The 19858-nt window shown below is 40.2% G+C and overlaps 1 protein-coding gene across 1 annotated transcript in view; it reads left to right on the top strand.

Moving 5' to 3' along the window:
• The first annotated feature begins 1653 nt into the window (after window positions 1-1653).
• The window catches only part of tara (SERTA domain-containing protein 2 taranis), a 22954-nt gene continuing 4749 nt past the window's right edge, over window positions 1654-19858 (top strand). Inside the window, exon 1 of the mRNA XM_085189528.1 lies at window positions 1654-1865. Within this exon, the coding sequence (XP_085045654.1) occupies window positions 1842-1865 (24 nt within the window). The 5' untranslated portion in view covers window positions 1654-1841. The remainder of the gene's footprint in view (window positions 1866-19858) is intronic.

The raw sequence follows: 19858 nt of genomic DNA, 5'->3' as shown, positions 1-19858 counted from the left end.
AGTTGGATGGGTTTTTTAATTTATCTATAAATGTACAGTTTTTTTTATAGTTGTAGCATAGGATACTAAAAAAAATTCTAAATATGGCTATTGTTGATTTATTTATAGAATGTTTTGAAACATATGATTATTAAATTAATTTCTATTTTGCAGATTACATTTATATTTAGAGAGTTTTAAATATGAAATAAGTCATAATTTTTGTCAAAATAATAATTAAAAAAAAAAAACAATAATATTTTTTTGTCACGTTGTATCCCGCACACAGGGTTGGCAGAAGGAACCTAGTATTAAGACATTTCGTTCCCCATTTTCCGTTGAATTCTGGTAGCTATGCGTGTCCCTTGAACCACAACTGACGTCTAAACGTAACTGTATATACATAAAAATAATTAAATTTAAATTTACACTACAAAATTGTGTAAAACAAAAAAATTAATTACCTACACTATTATAAGTTTAAAAATAAAAGTACCGCCATATTTACAGCGAACACCCGCACAGTCATCAAACCTTCCGTCACTAGCTATAAGCAACATCGACTATACTACTAAAATAAACGCGAACGAATCGCAAAAACATTTAATTTTCAGTACATTTGTTTTCAATATTCTCATTGTACTAATAGGGTAGTTTGAAATTACCGCCGAATCAGTTTTCCTCTTTGTTGTAGTATTGGGCATTATCGATCTGCGTGCGGCACGTTGCTGCGGCGCGAGTCGGCCGGCCCCACGCCGTGAACCGCACACGGCAGGGAACGCGACCCACCAGCTACTATGCCGTAGGGTGCTTCGCCACCAGCTCGGCTTCCAAATCGGTGAAGGCGTCGCTCATGCAAGTGGCGCACTCTCGTGAGAGATTGCGGAACAGATAAATTTAAGGACTACATCAAATTTTGATAACTAATTTAGGATTGTATACATTGCTGTTTTTGATTATAGATTTTGTTGACAGCGTTGTGTTTAAGCGGCAATGTATTGGTAACAATTTTAAATAATTGTTAGTACGAGGAAAAGTAATAATTCTGGGTCGCATGGCCACAGTGCCAGTGTGGCCTCGCGGCCCTCTTTGCCGCAACGCAAATCGTTGAAATCAAAACTTTCACGCTACGAGGCGCTACGAAGTTTTACTGCTACGAACTTCCTGCTACGTGGCGGGCAGTGCAGTGCGCCCTGCACTCAAAACTTAGTTCGGAAAGCTTTTTTGTCTGTCACATTCTGTTATCAGCGGTGGAGATTTGAACTCCTTATGTCGGCGTCTTAGAACTCAATTTCCTTAGTTGTTTTACTTTATCGAAAACGCCAATGTTTCCTCCTCACAATCAGTCGCTATCAGATTTGCAAATGTTTTTATTTGGTTTCTCTTATCACTTCACCGCCGTGTATTAACGTTTATTATAAAAACAGAAATATTTTTTTTATTATTTATTTACAAACATATACAAACTATTTGGATATATTTCTGCGACATTATTAGTTCAAGTTGTGGATGTTAAAAATGTCAAATGTGTTAACTTGAGTTCTAGAAAGACTAGCCTAGAACTACGATATAAATATAACATACAAAAATATTCTAAAAGTTGTTGTCATATCGAACCTACTACCTGGCAGGTAGAAGCAGCAGGCAGTACCCGATACCTTCGTTTTGTTGTGCCAGTCGCAGGTGGGCCCGCGCGGCCGGGGCGCTGGGCGCTCGGCGCTCGGCGCTCGGCGCTCAGCGCGACGCCTCAGTCTGCGCTCGGCCTCCGCACGCAACGCTAGTGAGTGACGCCGTGCTGGTGACTTTGACAGTTGTTATCGTGATCGTGTGATGTTTTCGTATCGGAACTATGGTGTATCCCCATGAAAATGTGGAGTGATTTCCAGGTAAGATTTGTCAATTAACGTACATCCCTAATACACTTGCGGAGGGTGGAGTGTCTCGATGATTCGATTTAAAATCATTTCTGAATCTCGCTTTTGTTGGGTAACAGTGACTTCGTTAAATGGGCAGTTTTAATATATAAATGTGGTTGTCTGAGCTTTACGAACTTTGTAATAAGTGTTTAATATCGGTTTGGAGACTTTTTTTGACATTTCCAAAATTTTGATTTTTTTTGTAGAATGTGACGATAATATTTTAATAATGTCCTCTACTACTTATTACTATATCTTAATGTAAAGTTACAAGAAAATAAATTCGATTTAAATAAATGTTTCTACATTTTTCTAAGTTAGTTAGAAATGTGTTTTAAAACGTCTGTTATAACTTATACCTTAGTTTTACTCTACCCACTTGTGCTTTTTTTCCTCATATTCTTTATATTTCGTGATTAAAAGTTTGTATTTAGGAACAGAGACTTAAGTCCTTACATTGTTTCATATTTGTGTAGTTTTTAATGTAATTTAAAAGAAAATAGCTTAGGATCTCTAAATATGTATGTATATTTCTTTGTCATATCTATATTATATTACTCGTATAACTCAAAGTTTATAAAAAGACAAGTCTGTTCAGTTGCATTCGAATTCGACGTACAATACAATATGAGATTAGCCAAATACTAATTTATAGGATAATTAATTAGAAAATTACATTAAAGTGAAAATTTCCCAACAATTTTCCTCAAAATCACTTCAATAGGAAAGCGCGCCTTTTTTCGAATCTGACATCTCGCCGCGGTTCCGGCGACCTGTCAAACGTCACATGATAGATAGAAGGGCGCATTCTGCAGAGTTTTTAAATGAAATATAAATTGTCGACAACTGCGCGCTCGACGGCCGAGGCGAACGGGGCGAGCGAGTCACAGAAATACGTGTGCGTCTATCCCGCTCTAGCCCGTGAACGCGTCTCGCTCGGCGAGTGTTTTTGTGGCGGAGCTGGTTTTTTGTCGGCTGGCGCGAGGCTGACGGCGACTCCACAGTCCACGTTAATTACGGCGGTGGTTCGCCAAGTCGCCAGCTCCACTGGTCTCTTGCCAGCGCGGGCGCTCTTTACTTTCTATATCAGAACGTACTTGCTTGTTTTTCGGCGTACACCGCTGTTGCTGTACCGTAACGACCGATTTCCTTTATCTACTCGGTTTAAAAATATATTTTTTTGTATTTTATTAAATTATTAAACTTATGAAAGTAACTATTTTAGGATTAAACTTGTCTTTGATCATTAGTAAAAATATCAATGTTATCTTAACCTCGTTGTATCCACGAGTCGTTGGGTTTTCCTATGAGCAAGTCGAGGGGCGTGTTGTCATGGCAACAGCTAGGGCACCGCGCCCAGTGAACGCTTTTTATTTTTTATTTCGTTAAAACAATTTTTGCAAAAATAATTTTCAATGAAACAAACCATAATAATGACAATTTATCATTAAGAGATTTAGTTTTATCATTTGATAAAAAAAATGTTTTAAAATTAGCGATAATCAAGTTCGTCGATAAAAGAGTTCAACGCATTGCCTTGAAAGGCGGAATTAAGATTGTTTCCAGGAAGTTTCTTGTAAAATGTAAAAAGTCTTTTAAGTCTCTAAATACTATTTTAGGATATATTTTATGAAAATAGAAAATCCTATAAGCTACGTTTTTATCAGTTTCTTATCAATTATGTATATATAGGGTATTTGGCAATAAAGTTCAGGTTCCTCCGGGCCCTTAGCGTGGTGTAGGGTGAGAGGGGGGTGGGGGGCGAGGGTGCACTCAGGAATGCGACTTGTTGCAGTCACGTGCATCCGCCATCACACGTCACACGTAAACCGCTTACATCGAGGGCTGCTGAAAGTTAGTTCTAGAATGCCTTCAAAGTCTAACTTATTTATAATGGATGGATTTGGATATAGTTATTATTATAAGATTTATAAGCTTCTGATACGTGTGAATTTAAAGTAAATTTTGTATTTTAAATTATTTGAATTTTAATATATATTTTTATGTAGCTTCACGTTGTTTTAACGTTGCTTTCGATCTCCACATTGCGTAATGAGTGGCGAAACTTAACGCCGTATTTCACTTTGTTATCGGAGCGAGAAAATGGAAATATTAAATATTTCATATGCATCACATATATTATTTATAACATTTTTATACAATTATATCTTTTAGTAGATATACTAACATCTAAATATCTCAATACATATAAAATAGCTTCCTCCATATATCAAACACCTTAGCTTACAAAAGGGCATCAAACTATAACTAAAAGAAATTAAAAAAAAACTATCAACATTAAGACCATCAACACATACCCAATCCCCAACATTCCGCGGCCCTGGTCCTCTCCATCCGTCACCATCACTATCACCACGTCTCGTCAACCACCAACCACGTGGTGCAAGTAAACATAATAATATAAACAAATGAATGAATGAATTTGCCGTAACGCATTCTACGTCATCGAAGAAGACACGCATAATAATAGCTTATGCAAACGAGACGTCATTATGTAAAATATTATGGATCGACTCGATATGTTTATTTTTTCACTTTTTTTTGCAGCTTCACGCTGTATCCCGCATGTAGCTGGGTGGGCAGAGAAAACCTAGTGTTGAGACACTCCGTTCCTCACTATTAGCCGAATTTTAGTGGCATTGTGTGTTAAATGGCGGAGCTCGTTCGTCGAACCAGAGCAAAGAAATAAAAATATTAACAACAGATGGAATCGAACCCAACCGTTGCTTTTACAGTCGCACGCTTGCACCACTGCGCCATGAGGGCCTCGTGCCGTCATGTTTTGACATAAACGATAACGACCAATAATTATAAGCCTATTGTATAACTGAATGAACTTGAAAGACATTAACAATAATATAGGGCATCGACACTGCCATATGAAATGAATGAATGAACGCTAAACACCTGTTTAGAAAAAATATGAAGCTGAACCAATGTCAGGTGTATTGAATGAATGGAAACGATTATTATTTTGTTATTGTTATATTATTAGCTTTAGATTTGTTATTTTTTTTGTAGATTGTTATTGCTACAGTAGTTGTTAATACTTAGGCGCCATTACCTGCTCAATTCGAGTGGTTTTTAAGTTAATTGAGAAATCATTGTTTTCTTTGTTAGTAAGTTTTATTATACGAAACCTGACAGACGTAAAGAACCCTTTAGAATGGAGAGCAGCGTGTTTTAACACTAACCTTTCTCTGCCTAGGCTACATACTCGATACAGCGTGGAGCTGAGAAATAATATAATTTCTTTAGATTGTATTGTATTAGGCATAATATCTCCAAAACAGACGAAAAACTTTGACAACCGCAGGCATGCGCCATATATTTGCGAAGCCCCAGATACCGTCCAACCCGACCCAATTACATGTCCATAAAACAATGTAATATACGTGTCGATGAACTCCACCGCGGCCCACGGCCTATGTAAACAGTGCTGTAAACACGCCCAGACGCGTCGTCGATAATTTATGTAAATACCGCGTCATCTCAAGACTGATGTGGTTTTTTTTATTGCCATTTTCTTATTTTATTTCCAAGGTCAAGTTCAGGTCGGGTTGGGGTGAAAGTTTGAGAACTATAATGTATCTTGTAAAGTTTTGTCGTTAGGAGTTTCGGTTGTGGATAGTACAATACATATATATATATTATATACATACAAATGTATGATAGTTTTCGAGATATAATGAACTAGTAGTGAACTGCTTTTTTAAGATTTTCGTAAGTAAAATAAGTTGTATTTATGTTTAGTGTGATCGTAGGTTGTAGGTTCGATTAGCTCTCTAATCTTCATTCATTCATTTCTTCGCTCTGGTGTTAAGGCAAAGCGCATTCACCACGTTATGCCATGTTAATACTAGGTTCCCTCTGTCCACCCTGCTGCGTGCGGGATACAGCGTGAAGCTACAAAAAAATATATTGTTTCTACATTTTTACAACACGTAAAAATCTCGAGCGTGCTTCACGCATTATATTCGACATAATACAAACGAATCGCACACCAGAAGAATAAAAAAAACTCTAAAGCTATTTAATCGGTCATTAGACACGAATCAAATGTAAACAGAACATAATTGTGATTTACGTTTTACTACAGACGCGACGTCAAGTAGCGTAAAATCTTGTTTAGGTATAATTATTATGCGATAATAGCTTTATTAATAAATCTATTTGGTAGGTAGTTCCTATAAATCATTAGTGAATGAATGAATGAATGAATAAATGTTATTAATATAGCACAACGATATCGGCATGGGCTAAAACGTCATTTTATAATGATAACCTCATAAATAAACATGGTGACGTTCGCCGGTGATCGGTCGGAAGTGGGTAGACACGTGCGCCGATCACAGATGACATGTAAACGCGTTTATAGTGCGGTTAACGAGTCGTGGTCGCTGTAAGTTAGATTTTCTGTTATTGTGCGTATTGTTTATTCAGTTGGAAGATATTTAAAGTACGATAAACTAAAATCAAATTTATTCAGCTGTTTTAAATTAAGTTTATAGCGGCCACAACTCGTCGATCGCACTGTAATTATGTAATATTGTTTTGACATTCGACAAGAACGACACATTTAGTGCGGACATTAAGTGGATCAATGAACTTGAGCCGTACAATGTTACGCAACGATCGGCGTTTGAGTGAGATTTATGCGCGCGGATTATGGCACGCGATACGTTCCGTTTCATTCATGACTCCGAGATAATGACGCTCGTTCCGTACGTTTGTTTGTTGATAGGCAACGCCCGTTAGCTGTCACTTACACTTGCACTTTACACACTTGATGCGTAAAGTGCAGCCTGTGGGCACTTGCTCTCGTTGTCTTTGCTCTTAGGGTACCCGCTTGGCTGTTTTAGGTATTCTTAGAACTATAGCCATAAGTTATTCTAGTTTTCATTAAAATTTTAAAGCAACAATATCGTGCTGCCACAAGAGTTCGCTGGTAAGCGCGCACAGCACACACATACGTGCTATCCACCCGAATAACTTACTATTAAACTACAAGTTTGAGAAGACGGAGGGGTGAAGGGAGTACATCTTCTCATTGACGGTTGAAGCGGGCCGCGACACTTTCACTGCTCCGTTATTGCAGTCACTACGCGCCTACTGCACCCGCGGGGGGCCGCCCCAATGCACTCACCCCTCACCCCAAACCACCCTGTACAGGGCACGCCGAATATAAGGGTGCATGTTCAAGAATACCATTCATTCTTAAGCTCATCTCAGCTTCGTATATCTTAGGGTATTACGAAAGTTTTTTTCAATTTCTAAAATATCCCGATTCTATTTTCTCAAGTAGGTTTCGTGTATATTAAAGGGTCTTACTTTTGACATAAGCTGAAATGTGACAATGAGTGGGAGTTCGAGATGTTAAGACTTCCCAGGAGGGGAACAACCTTTGCCAGCACGTACTTCGAAGCTACAACGTCGAATGGCAAGGAGACAGTCGGCACGCCGTACGCCGTATGCTAATAGTAAAACGATTACAACACGTGAGCAATCAGTCTATCAGCGATCGTATCTCGAGTGCAGACGCGGCGAGCAGTCGATCCGAAGTGGGTCAATGGTGAGGGCTCGCCATTATTTGCGTAGCCGTGTGTCGGCCGAGGAGCTTCCCGTCCCGCGTGACAAGTGCTCGCGGGTCGGGACGGAAGTTTGTAAACATCGCCGGCCTTGCTCCCGTCCGCGCTGTGCACACAGTGTGCACAGTCGGCACGGTGTGTGAATGTGCATACTTGGCCAGGGTCGTCTGTTCGACTCGACTATAATGCGTTTATTCAATGAGTGCACACAACACAAACGTTGCGTAGGTGACGGTGACGCAATTTAACTGTAATTAAAGCATTATCGGCACCTACAGTACAGTAGTGCCTACAGTGTGCTTGTTCGTGTAGGTGTGAAGGAGAGACGGAACGACCGCGGCGGGAGTCCCGCGGGCCGCGACTATCGGCGCCGCGTGATTGATGGCCGATAGATAGATAGCTCGACATTGAACCCGTGCACGGCCACTGTAAATATATCTAGCGCGGACTTCCGGCGTGACGTCGCGCCCGTGACGCGCCGTGACGCCCGCTGACGTGACGTAACGCGTACACGTCCATGTTCTTTTTGTTTACACTGTAAAGAATATTTACATAGTATTGCAGTGCGGGGTCGTCGCCTTATCTCTTTTATTGCCTTTGGCTTTTTGTTTATTTTTATTTTGTACTAGCTTCCGTTTCGCGTTTCAGTTTTATACTGATTACTGTTATTACTGAAGTTAATCTAATTGTTTTACTATTCTGTTATCATTTTCTTTAGTTTACTAATATTATTTTTTTTTTAGAGTTTATCTAGTTTCTTGTTCTTGTTGTGCTAGATATATACTCAGGTGCCCTTGTCGATTGAGCAATATCCAAAGATTGGTAAAGTTAATATCGTAAAAGAGCGCCTTTGACCTCTTATAGGATTGTTGTTAGTCATTCGACTAGAAGGCTCCAGGGACTAATCTCCTAAGTGCGCAGCCTTCAGAAGACAGGGGTACATCGCCCGGCGGGTGGGGGTTCATTAAAAATTCATTCTTATTTCGTAGCGCTCTCGTAATCAGCCGCAAAGGGCTTCGGCTTTTCTCGTTATTTACTATCGCATCCATTAGTATCGTTAATTTTGAATGACTGTTGACAATGTTGTTAGTTGATGTGTTCTTATTTACTTGATGTTTAGTTAATTGTTATTGATTTATCTACTATATTTTTTTTTATTTTCGTTTAGAAATTAAAAGCATTATTAATACTTTTCTTATAAATTAATTTTAAAATATCAAAACACACTAATTAAACTATAGAATGAATGAAATATTATTTATTTTATTTTGCCTAATATTATTTAATAGTGAAGAATTGACATATGTATATTTATAATTGGATAATTACAGTAATGTAGTAGGTAGGTATGCGAGTGTGTGGGTTTCGACACATTTCTGAGTTGGGGGATACCTCCCTTCTCATCCCATAGCCTAAGTTCCTACTACTTGTCTTATACAGACGTGTTCTGGAAATGAAGTCGACAAGACTTTTGTTGACTCTAGCAAGTGTCACTTACGAAATTAATATTTATTAAAAATATATTTTTATATAATAAGAAATATTATGTAATTAATTTATTTTCAATTGCCAATTGCTATAATGATTATACTATGCTAAAACATATTTTTTCGTACCAATATATAGCTAAAGTAAAGTAACTATCGGTATAATAATAAAAAAAGATATTGAAACGTGAGTTAAAAGTGAGATGCGATCGTAGTAGAAATTGCTCGTAGTCAGTACGCCCCCGCAAGCGCTCCCTCCTCCGCCCCCCTCTAATCTTTTTTAGTCCTCCCATACAGTCCGTGACGTCACTGCTCGCAGGTTTTTGCAATGAAAAAATGATTAAGCTTTTTTATCTAAAAAGGTTAAAGTCGTACACGTCTAGCTAAAGCTGTTAGTTCGTTAATAAATAAACACAATTATCTACAATATTCGTTCCTTTTAAGATTTTGAAAACAACGAATTCAATTCAATTCAATTTAAAAAAAATATGAGCCAATAAGTTTGCTGCCTTTTGTATTAAAGGTATTAGAATATGGAGGTAGCTATAGACAATGGTACCTATATATGTAATTTTGTGTAACGGGACCTCAAACCAGTTCTCAGATACGGGATCGCTACTTCCAAGTTCCAACACGCATCAGACCAGCTGATCGGCGAGTTTCCTTTTCATCTCACACTTTATTATAATTAATTGATAGCTACAGGCGGTGCGGTGGTCTGCTACGACCGACTTTCGTTCTTCTGTACATCGCCTTACGAGCCTGAGCCTATATACCTGGTGCTGTCAAAATAGAATAAATCTCCATCACATCTTTACCTTTATCAGCTATAGAGAGCTGACGTCAGTTCATTTGAATATCTTACTTTGTTTTTATTTAAGTTGACTAATTAAGAAGTTATTTTTATATTTCTGTTTAGTTTGTAATTTGAAATTAGGTTTTTTTTATATATTTGATTGAAATAATTAATTTTTTTAATAGTATTTTAATATAGAGCTCGTTATGTCACAAAAAGTGCCGCGTGAAAATTTCTCAACCGCTTACCCATTGCAGAAGACCGCAACACTGCAGTGACGTTTGCGGTGCATTTGCAAAGGCAAAGCTTGTTTCTATATCTTTTATTTGTATAGAACAGAGGAGCGAAGCTAGTAGTGGCGCAGGGTCCCATCGTGCGACAGGAAACGCGACGGTTGTGGGTTCAATTCCAACTCAAGGTAACGCTCGCTCTGGTAACGAGGCGATGAGTTGCGCCACTCAACACGCAATGACTAAAGAATTCAGAACGGAAATGTCTTAATGGGAACGGAGTCTCATGGATCTTAAGTTCAGAGTTCCCAGGTTCCCACTGCTTCCCTTTGTGCGGGATACAGCGTGAAGCTAAAAAGACATAAAATAGTTTGAAGGACGAAGGGAGGAGTTAACCACCCGCATGTATTAACAAGGTGCCCCTATAAAATTAATTAGCAGGAATGGTGAACGCCCATAACCCATGTCGCTGTCGCATTCGTGATAATTTATCGCCCACTTAGAGACCGTCACTGCGGGGCGAAGTGGGACTTGCATAAAGTATTTCTACGTTGCGTTGGGTAAGAGAACGTGTCTCGAGAGGCCGCGCGGTATCGGGCGGCCGGCGGCGTGTCGCAACCGGCCACGGCCGCGTGAGGCAAGAGCTGCGCGCGCGCAGGTCGTGGTGCGCGGTGGTGCGCGTGTGGTGCGCGTGTGGTGCGCGGTGGTGCGCGTGTGTGGGTGACGTCGATGCGCCACTTTCACCACACTTTCGTCGCCGCTGGTGCGCTAAAAAACGGAGCGCGATTAGACGGCTGCTATTAATACATGCGATGCGACGTGCACACCGCACGCTGGAACGATACGGAATTGATTTCTAAAACATGCTTGGAGCGAGTATGACAAATATACAAAGTTATGTCTGTCCATCATATTCATATTAATATTTCACTAAGATTTTGTGATGTTAAATATTTGCTATGCTAGTCTTACTGGTGGTGAAAATCATATTTGGAAAAGGTTTTCGCCGCAGCCAGCTCATCTATAAATACTGGTGTTTGCAGGATGATTCTTTATCCTCGTGCTCATCGCTAATTTTAAATATTACTTTCGCATCCACTCTACCTTTATTTCCAAAACATGGAACAAGTAAAATCCATTTGTTGCTATCGCGCCTGTCTAATTAAGCTCTGTTATAGACTCTTCGAAGGCTCTATTACGAGCAGCCTCCAAACTTAGAGCGGACTATAACATTTGGTATTCAATCGTAGATTGGATTTTGGAGAATATAACTTATATTAGAGGGTATTAAGGTCGAAATTGCGGGGGTGGAGTTTAATTTCGCTCAGTGTGACAATTACTGCGATGCGGCCCGCCCTCGCGCCGCCGCAATCGATAGGCCTAGCGGGCGAGGCGGGGGCGGGCGGGGGTAGTGCGCGGGCGGGCGGGCGGCGGGGTAGGGCGGCCGTGGTCATTACTTATGCAAAGCAACGGCACTCGCGACCATGCTCGTGCCTACCACACATCACCACCGTTCAGCAGACTATAAATCTTTCAAACTCGGTGAAAAACCTCTAAACATGTTCCAAGGATGAGGAAAACCAAGAAAAAATATTATAATATTAAAAAGTATAAAATCCTAAATGAACAAACAAATTGATGTTAATAAAATGTTATATGAAATACCTACCGACTTGGCATGGACCCTAATCTCTAAGTTGGCAATGGGTTAGCGGGATTCATTACTGAATTCGGGGTATCCTCTTTGTGTGCTCCCTCGGGCGCAGGCCCTTCGTACACAGTAAGGGTCGCTTTACGCGTGGTATGAACAAATATACAGGCGAATATAACGAAATTCTATCATTCTTATAATATAATAGCAAAAAAATGCTATTATTCCATTAAAGGCTACATTTATATAGAAATTTACTTCATGAGAACTAGTATTAGTTCTTCTAATTTCATTTAAAAAAGTGGAGATAACTAAGAAAAAGCTCATAAAAAAGTATGAGAACGATCTGAAATAGGTTTGCGCGGGAAAAGTCATTGCCGCGTTTTGTACCAAGTTTTCGTAGCACTTCTCCCCAGTGGGAGTATATAAGGAATCCGCACCCCATACTGCGCCCGCACCTAATGTAATTGGGACTGGAGTAGATCAGCTCGCAGTTGTTCGTTTGACTCCGAACATGTCTTAGGTTGAGAATTCATTTTCTTTATGCTTTCATGAAACATCAAGTCTATGCTTAAATTATGAAATTATTTTCATTTATATTAATAATACTATATAATAATTTATACTAATAAAATATAAAAAAAATATTATTAATTTTATATACTCGTACATAACATTAATAAAAAAATCTTACATACAGTTTCATATGTATATTATAGCTTTTAATAATATACTGTTACTTATAAATTAAAATAATAATATTAATAATAAACTATGTATTGTTTACAATTAAAAATATATTAATAAAATAAATTTAGTAATAATTAAATGAAATAAATAGTAGCGTAGGACTAGCGGTCGGAATGTTGCAAGCGCCGTATCGCGTCTTATCATAGTCTTATCACCTTCAAGGTGACGGTCCGATGTAACTACGAGATTGCCGTATCGTTTGCAATTGTTAATAAATATCCATACACTCTTTACTGTTGGTGAAGAATATTCTTCATTTTGTTTAAAGAAATAATGATATAATTGAATTTAAGTTTAGTTATTTATAGATGAAAGTATTTAATTTCACGCTAAACCTATTAATTATACGATTGTCATTTACATCCTTTTAATTTAATCTTTCATGTTCATATTACGTCGGCAGATACGGCAATTAGATGTAATATCGATAATAGAATATTCGTGTAGACATCAACAACAAAGGCGGCACATTAAAACAAATAAAAAAAATTATCAAAGAAATTGTTATTGTATAATTGAAAGTGAGTGCGATAAAGTTTATTTTTAAAAATCGCGGCGAACGCGGCAATTACGTACAAAATATGAACGAAGGCCACGTGCTCGGTTGACGTTAACAAAGTTTCCCGATGCGGAGGAAACTTTGTGACATGTGAGTGGTAGATACTTACTGTATGTGCCCTCCTCGCCCTCCCGCCCTCAGCTCTCCGCCCTCGCCGCCGTGACTCAGCGGCGCCCTCGCGCGACGTCGCCCCGTCTGCCCCCATAGAAAATTTATACCCACCCTTTTCCCAAGAATATTAGAATTCCTCCCGACTTAATACCGACTTTATTGTAATGAAATACGATCCACTTTCCTGCGCTGCGCATCATCAAGACAAAGGAGCGCTGGCAATTTTGTCAAAAACAAACCCTAACTCCAGAGGGATATAGTTTGTAATTTATGGGGCGAGGTGACTCACGTGCTCTGAAACGCAACGTTGACACACGGTTTGGACGACGTTTATTTCTCTATGAAATTACTTTTTCCAAATAATTTTATAGTAAATTAATTTTCTTTATATAAAGAACCTTTGTATTTTCTATTGAAGGTAGTATATAAAACCTAGGCATTGTTAAGTATTCCTATGTTATATTTTAAGCTAAAATATTATATATTTAATTATAGTTAAAAGCCAAGCTAGCTTAAAAAGCTGCATGGATATAATTTTATTATAAGTATGTATATAGCGACGTCAGCTCGTCTGAACTGAGTCGAGGCTCTCTCCCTGATATTTCGCGTCTCGAGAGCGTGTGCTCTCTCATCTCCTTAATTCGTCCTTCGCCGCAGCCCCCTCGAATCTCCCTGCCAGCGACGCCGCGAGGGTGGGTGCTCACTCTCTTGTTAAGCGGAGTTCGCCCCCTTTATTTATGCCTGGCGGTGGTGGTGGGTGGAGGGCGGAGGGCGGCGGGGGAGGGCGGCAGCCGGGGGCGCTCTATCGACGTTCGCTCGTATCTATGTACTGGTGAATTAAGAGCGAGTCGGCTTTCATTTTACTTTAAAGCTTCCACGCTCGTGTGCTCGCCTTTCAGCCAAATGACTCCACGCTGGAAACTTCGACTTTAGCCCCTTCGAGATACGGCTGCTAGTTCTGACGGAGTTTTATACGCCTTCAGTGTTTTATAACTTCAGAGAGAGCGAGGGGGTTGGGTTTTTGTGTAGTAGAAGGACTTTTTTGACGTACGTTTTTTATCTTTTATTCGTTTAGGGTTCGCTAAGATAACGATGTCATACTGAAGGTAGAGTGCGCTCCGAGAATCGTGTTCCAAACTTCAAAATGATATTAAAATACTGACTGTTTTAAATTTGCGGCATAGGCTTTATTAAAACTGGCGATCAAAAGTTGACTCAAAACTTATTTTGAAGTAAGCGATGAAAACTATTTCACAAAGTTTCTTAGCGAGGGTGGAGTGGGTGGCTAAGTGTACGCACAAACGTCTTCAGAGAAAGTGAAATTTAGCACAACTTTGGAGAAATACAACTCTACGTAACCCCCTCCGCCCTTCGAGGAGTCGTCTTCGAGGGGTGGCAGTCGGCGAACCCGGCTTATAACAATTAAGTTTATTTGCTCGCGCGTTTTCTACTTTGCCTCAGTAGGGAACATCATCTCGTTGCGCAACGTATATTTTAATAACAAAACAATCTTCCATACATTTTATCGTTTATTGGATTTTGCGACTTCGGACCGAAACCTATGAAGTTTTGTATCACCATCATTACCACAATGACGAAATCCTGAAACATTTTCTAGTTTTAAATGTTAATGATGTTTAGGAGCATAGGTGAAAAATCAGAAGAGCCAGTACCCTGTGATGGTTGAACGACCTTTGTTAAGGTGTCGCTTTCGGGCAGGTTATTTAGTGCGGCGGGGGGCGGGCGGCGGTCGGGGACCTGGGGGCCGGGGGGCCGGGACACCCGGGTCGCCGGGCAACGCAACTGGGTCACTCCGGGCCTTCCACCGCCCACCAATTATGTACACGCTCGTTACCGGACACGCGTTTTTCAATCACATCCATATTTAATTGGGCATCACGGCCTGGAAATATGTACCAGTCCTGTTTCACCAGGAACTTTATTTAAATTGCTGTGTCACCGTCCAAAAGCAATATGCTCTTTTATTATATGTTTTATATATAAAATAATTAATTTGCTAACATTTGTTGACGGATTCCATGTTTCGTTTCCATTTCTAGTGAAGCACCAATCATTAGTATCTCATAGTATTATAGAAAGGGAAATTTACTTAGTTGTATCTAACTTGTCAAGCATATAAACTTGTCTAGTACAACTCCTTACAAGACAGAGGCTGTGCCCTAACTTGTTGCATGGATGCACTGCGAAGGGTGCCCGGTGGGCCGGAGGGTATGGGGGGGTGCCGGGGGGTAGCGTCTTTATAGTGAATGGGTGCGAGATGTCGTGGCCGGCGAGCGCGTATGGAGATGCCGCCATTGATAACCGTGACCTCGCCCTTATCGTGGACGCCTGTCGATGGATAGCAGTCCGCATAGATTATACTTTATATATATTCCACCTTGTTGCACCTGACCGGGCTTGTTCTGTTGTCAGATTTAAACAAAAAATATTATATTTAGCTGTATTTTTGAATTGCTGTGTCACCGTCCATAAGCAATATGCGCAAATAATATTATTATAACATATATATAAATTAATTAATTTGATAACATTTTATCGATGGATTTCACGTAAAGTTTATATTTCTAAAGAAACACCAATTATTAGGCACTATCAGAAATAAGTAAGGTAAGTAAGGGAATATGACTCCAGAAGTGTTGTTTAGATGTGTGTAGATATTTTTACTATAATGATGAAAAAACAGCATAATTCGTGTAAAACAAGGTGCTGTAGTCGACAACACTCATCATCCTGTGTGCCATATGTGCTGGCGCGTGAGATGTGATTGCAAAATTAACAAGCTAAAGGGGTGGTCGCCCATCAAGTGCAACCTTGACATTGGGCAGCACCCTAATGTCGTCGGATCAAAGCCATCTCGGGTAATAATAGTGTCGGCAGGATGAATGGGCACATTAGCGGCGCGGGCGGTGCCGAGTCATCACTCGCCCCCATTAATCACAGCACAATCGGCCGATATCTCGCTATTTACAAACGCGGGAGCACGTGTCCGCCGCTCGTACTACGCGGAGTGTATTGACCCATTTAGATAGCTCGACCTTCGCGCGGCCATTGTGAGCGAAAAACATAAAAATAAGTTTTATTGCTGCGTCGTTATGCGGCCGTCACGCTCGCGCCCGCCGCCGCCCGACAGCTGATCGCGACGTGACATTTTTATTTGATTCGCCCTCTTCCGGGGATTCTCCGAGATGCGTGCCGGTGCTGGTGACGTCACTATCTGCTCACACACGCCCGCTACCTGATTTATAGTGCTCAAAGCGCTCGAATCATGATGCTTCACGAGCTCCATCCCGCAGATCGGCGTGATTTATGCACTGCGTACGTACTACGTACTTCGTGCCGCAATGTCAGTGCTAACCGCTAAGCGCCTTGAACCAGGCCCCGTTGATACACTTGCTAATTTCCGTGGTCCTCCTTTCGGAAGAATACTATATTATTAGATTGTTGACTGGATGATGCCACTGAACATTAATTATGGATTTTAGACATTTTGTCTTCACGATAATATCGACTTTTGGGTACTGATTTTTGCTATATTTATTTGTGTTATTTATTTTTGAATTAATAAACTGCTTTAGTTATTTATAACTCGATTCTAAAAGGTATGAAATCGTTTTAGGAGTACTTTACGTTAGAAAAATTAGAAATTGGCTTTAAAAGATTTTTGATTTAAATTCTTTATTTTTCTTTTTTATAGCTGATTAACTAAATAAATAGTAACTAGTATGTAGTATAAAAATATTCGCACGAATGTAGGATATGTACATTTGTTAATAATATATGGTCGGTTCGAGAAGGAAATATCCGAACGACTTGAGAGCAGCGAGGCCTTGCGCGAGTGGCGGACCGACATTCCTGTCATTCTGCCCACGGGCGGCGTTCGGGGAAGCGAATGCGTCATCCGCCGACAAAAACTAAAATTTTCCCTTTCATTGCATCAAGTAGCCGTGGCCACAGTCGCGGCTCGGCAAGTCGTCCATCATAATAAACGCATAACGCGACGTTCCGCACGCGCCCGCACAATGTAAACAATACGTTTCGGGAATTCCCTCATTTTTTATACGAACACACACACATTCCTGAGGGATTCCTTTTGTTTGCTCTTAAACGGTTCTCCATTTCATGTTTTTTTTCCTTTGTCACCTTGGAACGCGGTGACACCGCAGTCTTGCTAAGTGTTAACGCATAACTTAAGACCTACAAAATGGCAAGATTATCGAAATATTTTAGCTATAGACAATAAGCACATGTTGTTATTATTGTAAGGTCATCTTTTGAATGCGTATAATTCATAATTCAATAAAAAGAATTAATTAAAATAAATTATTGTTCTATTTCATAATTACTTTTTATAAAAGTCTTATAAGCGTAAAATTCTACACATAACGTATTTAGTATTTATTTAAAGACTCCAATACAAAAATACAAATAGCTTCGTACGCAAAAACTAAAAAGTGTATACTAATATCAAAACGGGTCACAATATAAAAAGCTTAGCGAGGCAGTTGAAGTTGGTCGGCGGCGGCTCCGGCGAGAACAGGATGTGAGACTGGTCGGCGCAGGCGCACACACACACACACGCCGGCAGCTGCGCGTGCACACGGACGCGCGCACGCACACACCGCCGCGCGGCCTCGCCGTCGCCGCTCACGGAAATGTTCGTGCCAGAGCGCCTTGGCGCGCTGACTGGCTGAACCGAGACCCGAATATACGACCGGAGTATAAGGAAAGTTTTACATTCGTTGTACGACTCTTAGCTATACTTGTCGAAGTTAATACTAATATAAATTATATATATAAACGAGCTATTTTTAGAACGAATTTATGTTGGTGTTGATAATTATTTTTGGCATAACGACTATTTTTAATTCTGAGGTTATTTAAAGACTTAAGTAATTTAAATGACACGAATGAAAATATGAAATAAAAATCAATTATGTAATTGAACTTTTAAGCGTATGTATGAACATGTCAAAATTATATAAATAATCATTTCATATTCTTAAACTAATTCCATCCATCATTATTGTCAAATAAATGATTTTAAGGATGGAAAACTTTAACGGTACCAGGAGCGCGGGCCAGGTCGATCTGTTATCTCCAACCACCTGTAAACACGCCGATAGCCCGCCGCTGATGCCCTCCCCATGAATGAGCTTGCGAACTCGATCACGTGCTCTATTGTACTGAGAAGGAATGTTAATCGTAAATCGGTCATTCAATAGACTATAATTCGATATCGCAGATTAACACCACTTCACGCTATGAACGTTTGTGAATGGATTGCAAAAAATACTACTCCGTGAAATACTATGTGGCGAGTAATTAATTTGTTTTGATTTTAGTTTTAGTATGTTGTTTTCTAATTTTATTAGAAATGCTATAAAACTGTGCCTTGCGTATAAAAGTCGTTGGTAAAGTTGTACTAAAATTGGTTGAAATTACTGTCAATCTTATATTAAATTTGATTATCGAATTCAGCATAATATTTAGTTTTTAGTTATACAGCTAACACAGTAAAGCAAAAAAAACACCTAATTAACAAAATGTGATGAGACTAAACATTTTTAATAAGCTCTTAATAATGCTAAGCAGGAGGGTTTTTCTCGTTCTCTGTTATACTCCAGCTCTATAAAGCGAGCTGCACCCCCGCCCCCCGCGGCCCGCAACCCGCGCCGCGCGCCATCTACCCTATTTTATAGTGCGCTATAATATAACGCTCGCCGGAGCGTAGGTAGCTGTAGCGTTAGATAGCGCGGACGGAGGACGGCCGCTACGCGATGTTGTTACGTGCGCGACTGTGTGAGTGCGCCCCCCCCCCCCCCCTCGCCGCGCGCACCTCGCCCGCGCGTCGCCCCGCCGTGCCCCGCCCCACCGCCACCCGCGCCCGCTCGACGGCGACACGGCTTAGCGCGCTATGAGGCAATGCCGTATCGCCGACCATTTCCATTTATTCACTCTTTATATTATCATAGAAAGTTCGTACGACGAGCCCCTCTGATAGAACTTTTTCTACGTTAAGAGGAGTAAGTAACTCTCTCTTCTCTATCTTAAAATTAATGACTCTACATATTTCTATATTTATTATAATAGAAGCTCTACATTACGTTTGTATTTTACGATATTAAAATATAATATTTTATTAGAAATATAATGATGAACAAAGCCAACAATTGTCATACGTTGTGAACGAAGCGATTAAATAAACGACAGAAATTTCCAAGTTGGAGCGAACGGAGCGAGCGCTACGCGGCGCGCATCAGAAAAAGAACTTTACAAGATTAGAAAGAGCGCGCGGCGCGGCAACGTCGCACGGCCACGTTCCAGGCTCCCAGCGCGCGGTGTGGCAACGCCGCACTACGTCATATACTAAATTTATTTCCACTCGCACCAGCGCCAGCGCCAGCGCCGCCCGCTCTTGTCCGAAACGGACAATGGAGGATAAAAGGGTGACGCGAAATGATTATTTAGCAGCGTTGCGATGACTGTCCGCCATGATGACTGTCCGCCTTGATGACTGCCGAGTGCTGAGTCAACCTACCTCGGCCAACGATGCCTCGCTTAGCAAACGGACACCTCGATTTCGTTATATTCTCTACAACACTTATTGCAACGTCTTGAAATAACATTAGCGATTTGAAATTTTCGTTTCGTTTCTAAGTATTTTTAATGAGTTATAATGAAATAAAAATTACAAAGCATACTATAGAATCTCACCTTTTTTTCAACTTCACGCTGTTTCCCGCATATAG

Source organism: Heliconius melpomene, chromosome 8, assembly GCF_056956725.1.
Source record: "Heliconius melpomene rosina isolate 202511_hmr_F chromosome 8, ASM5695672v1, whole genome shotgun sequence".
Taxonomy (NCBI): Eukaryota; Metazoa; Arthropoda; class Insecta; order Lepidoptera; family Nymphalidae; genus Heliconius; species Heliconius melpomene.
This window is presented reverse-complemented; position numbering and strand designations above follow the sequence as displayed.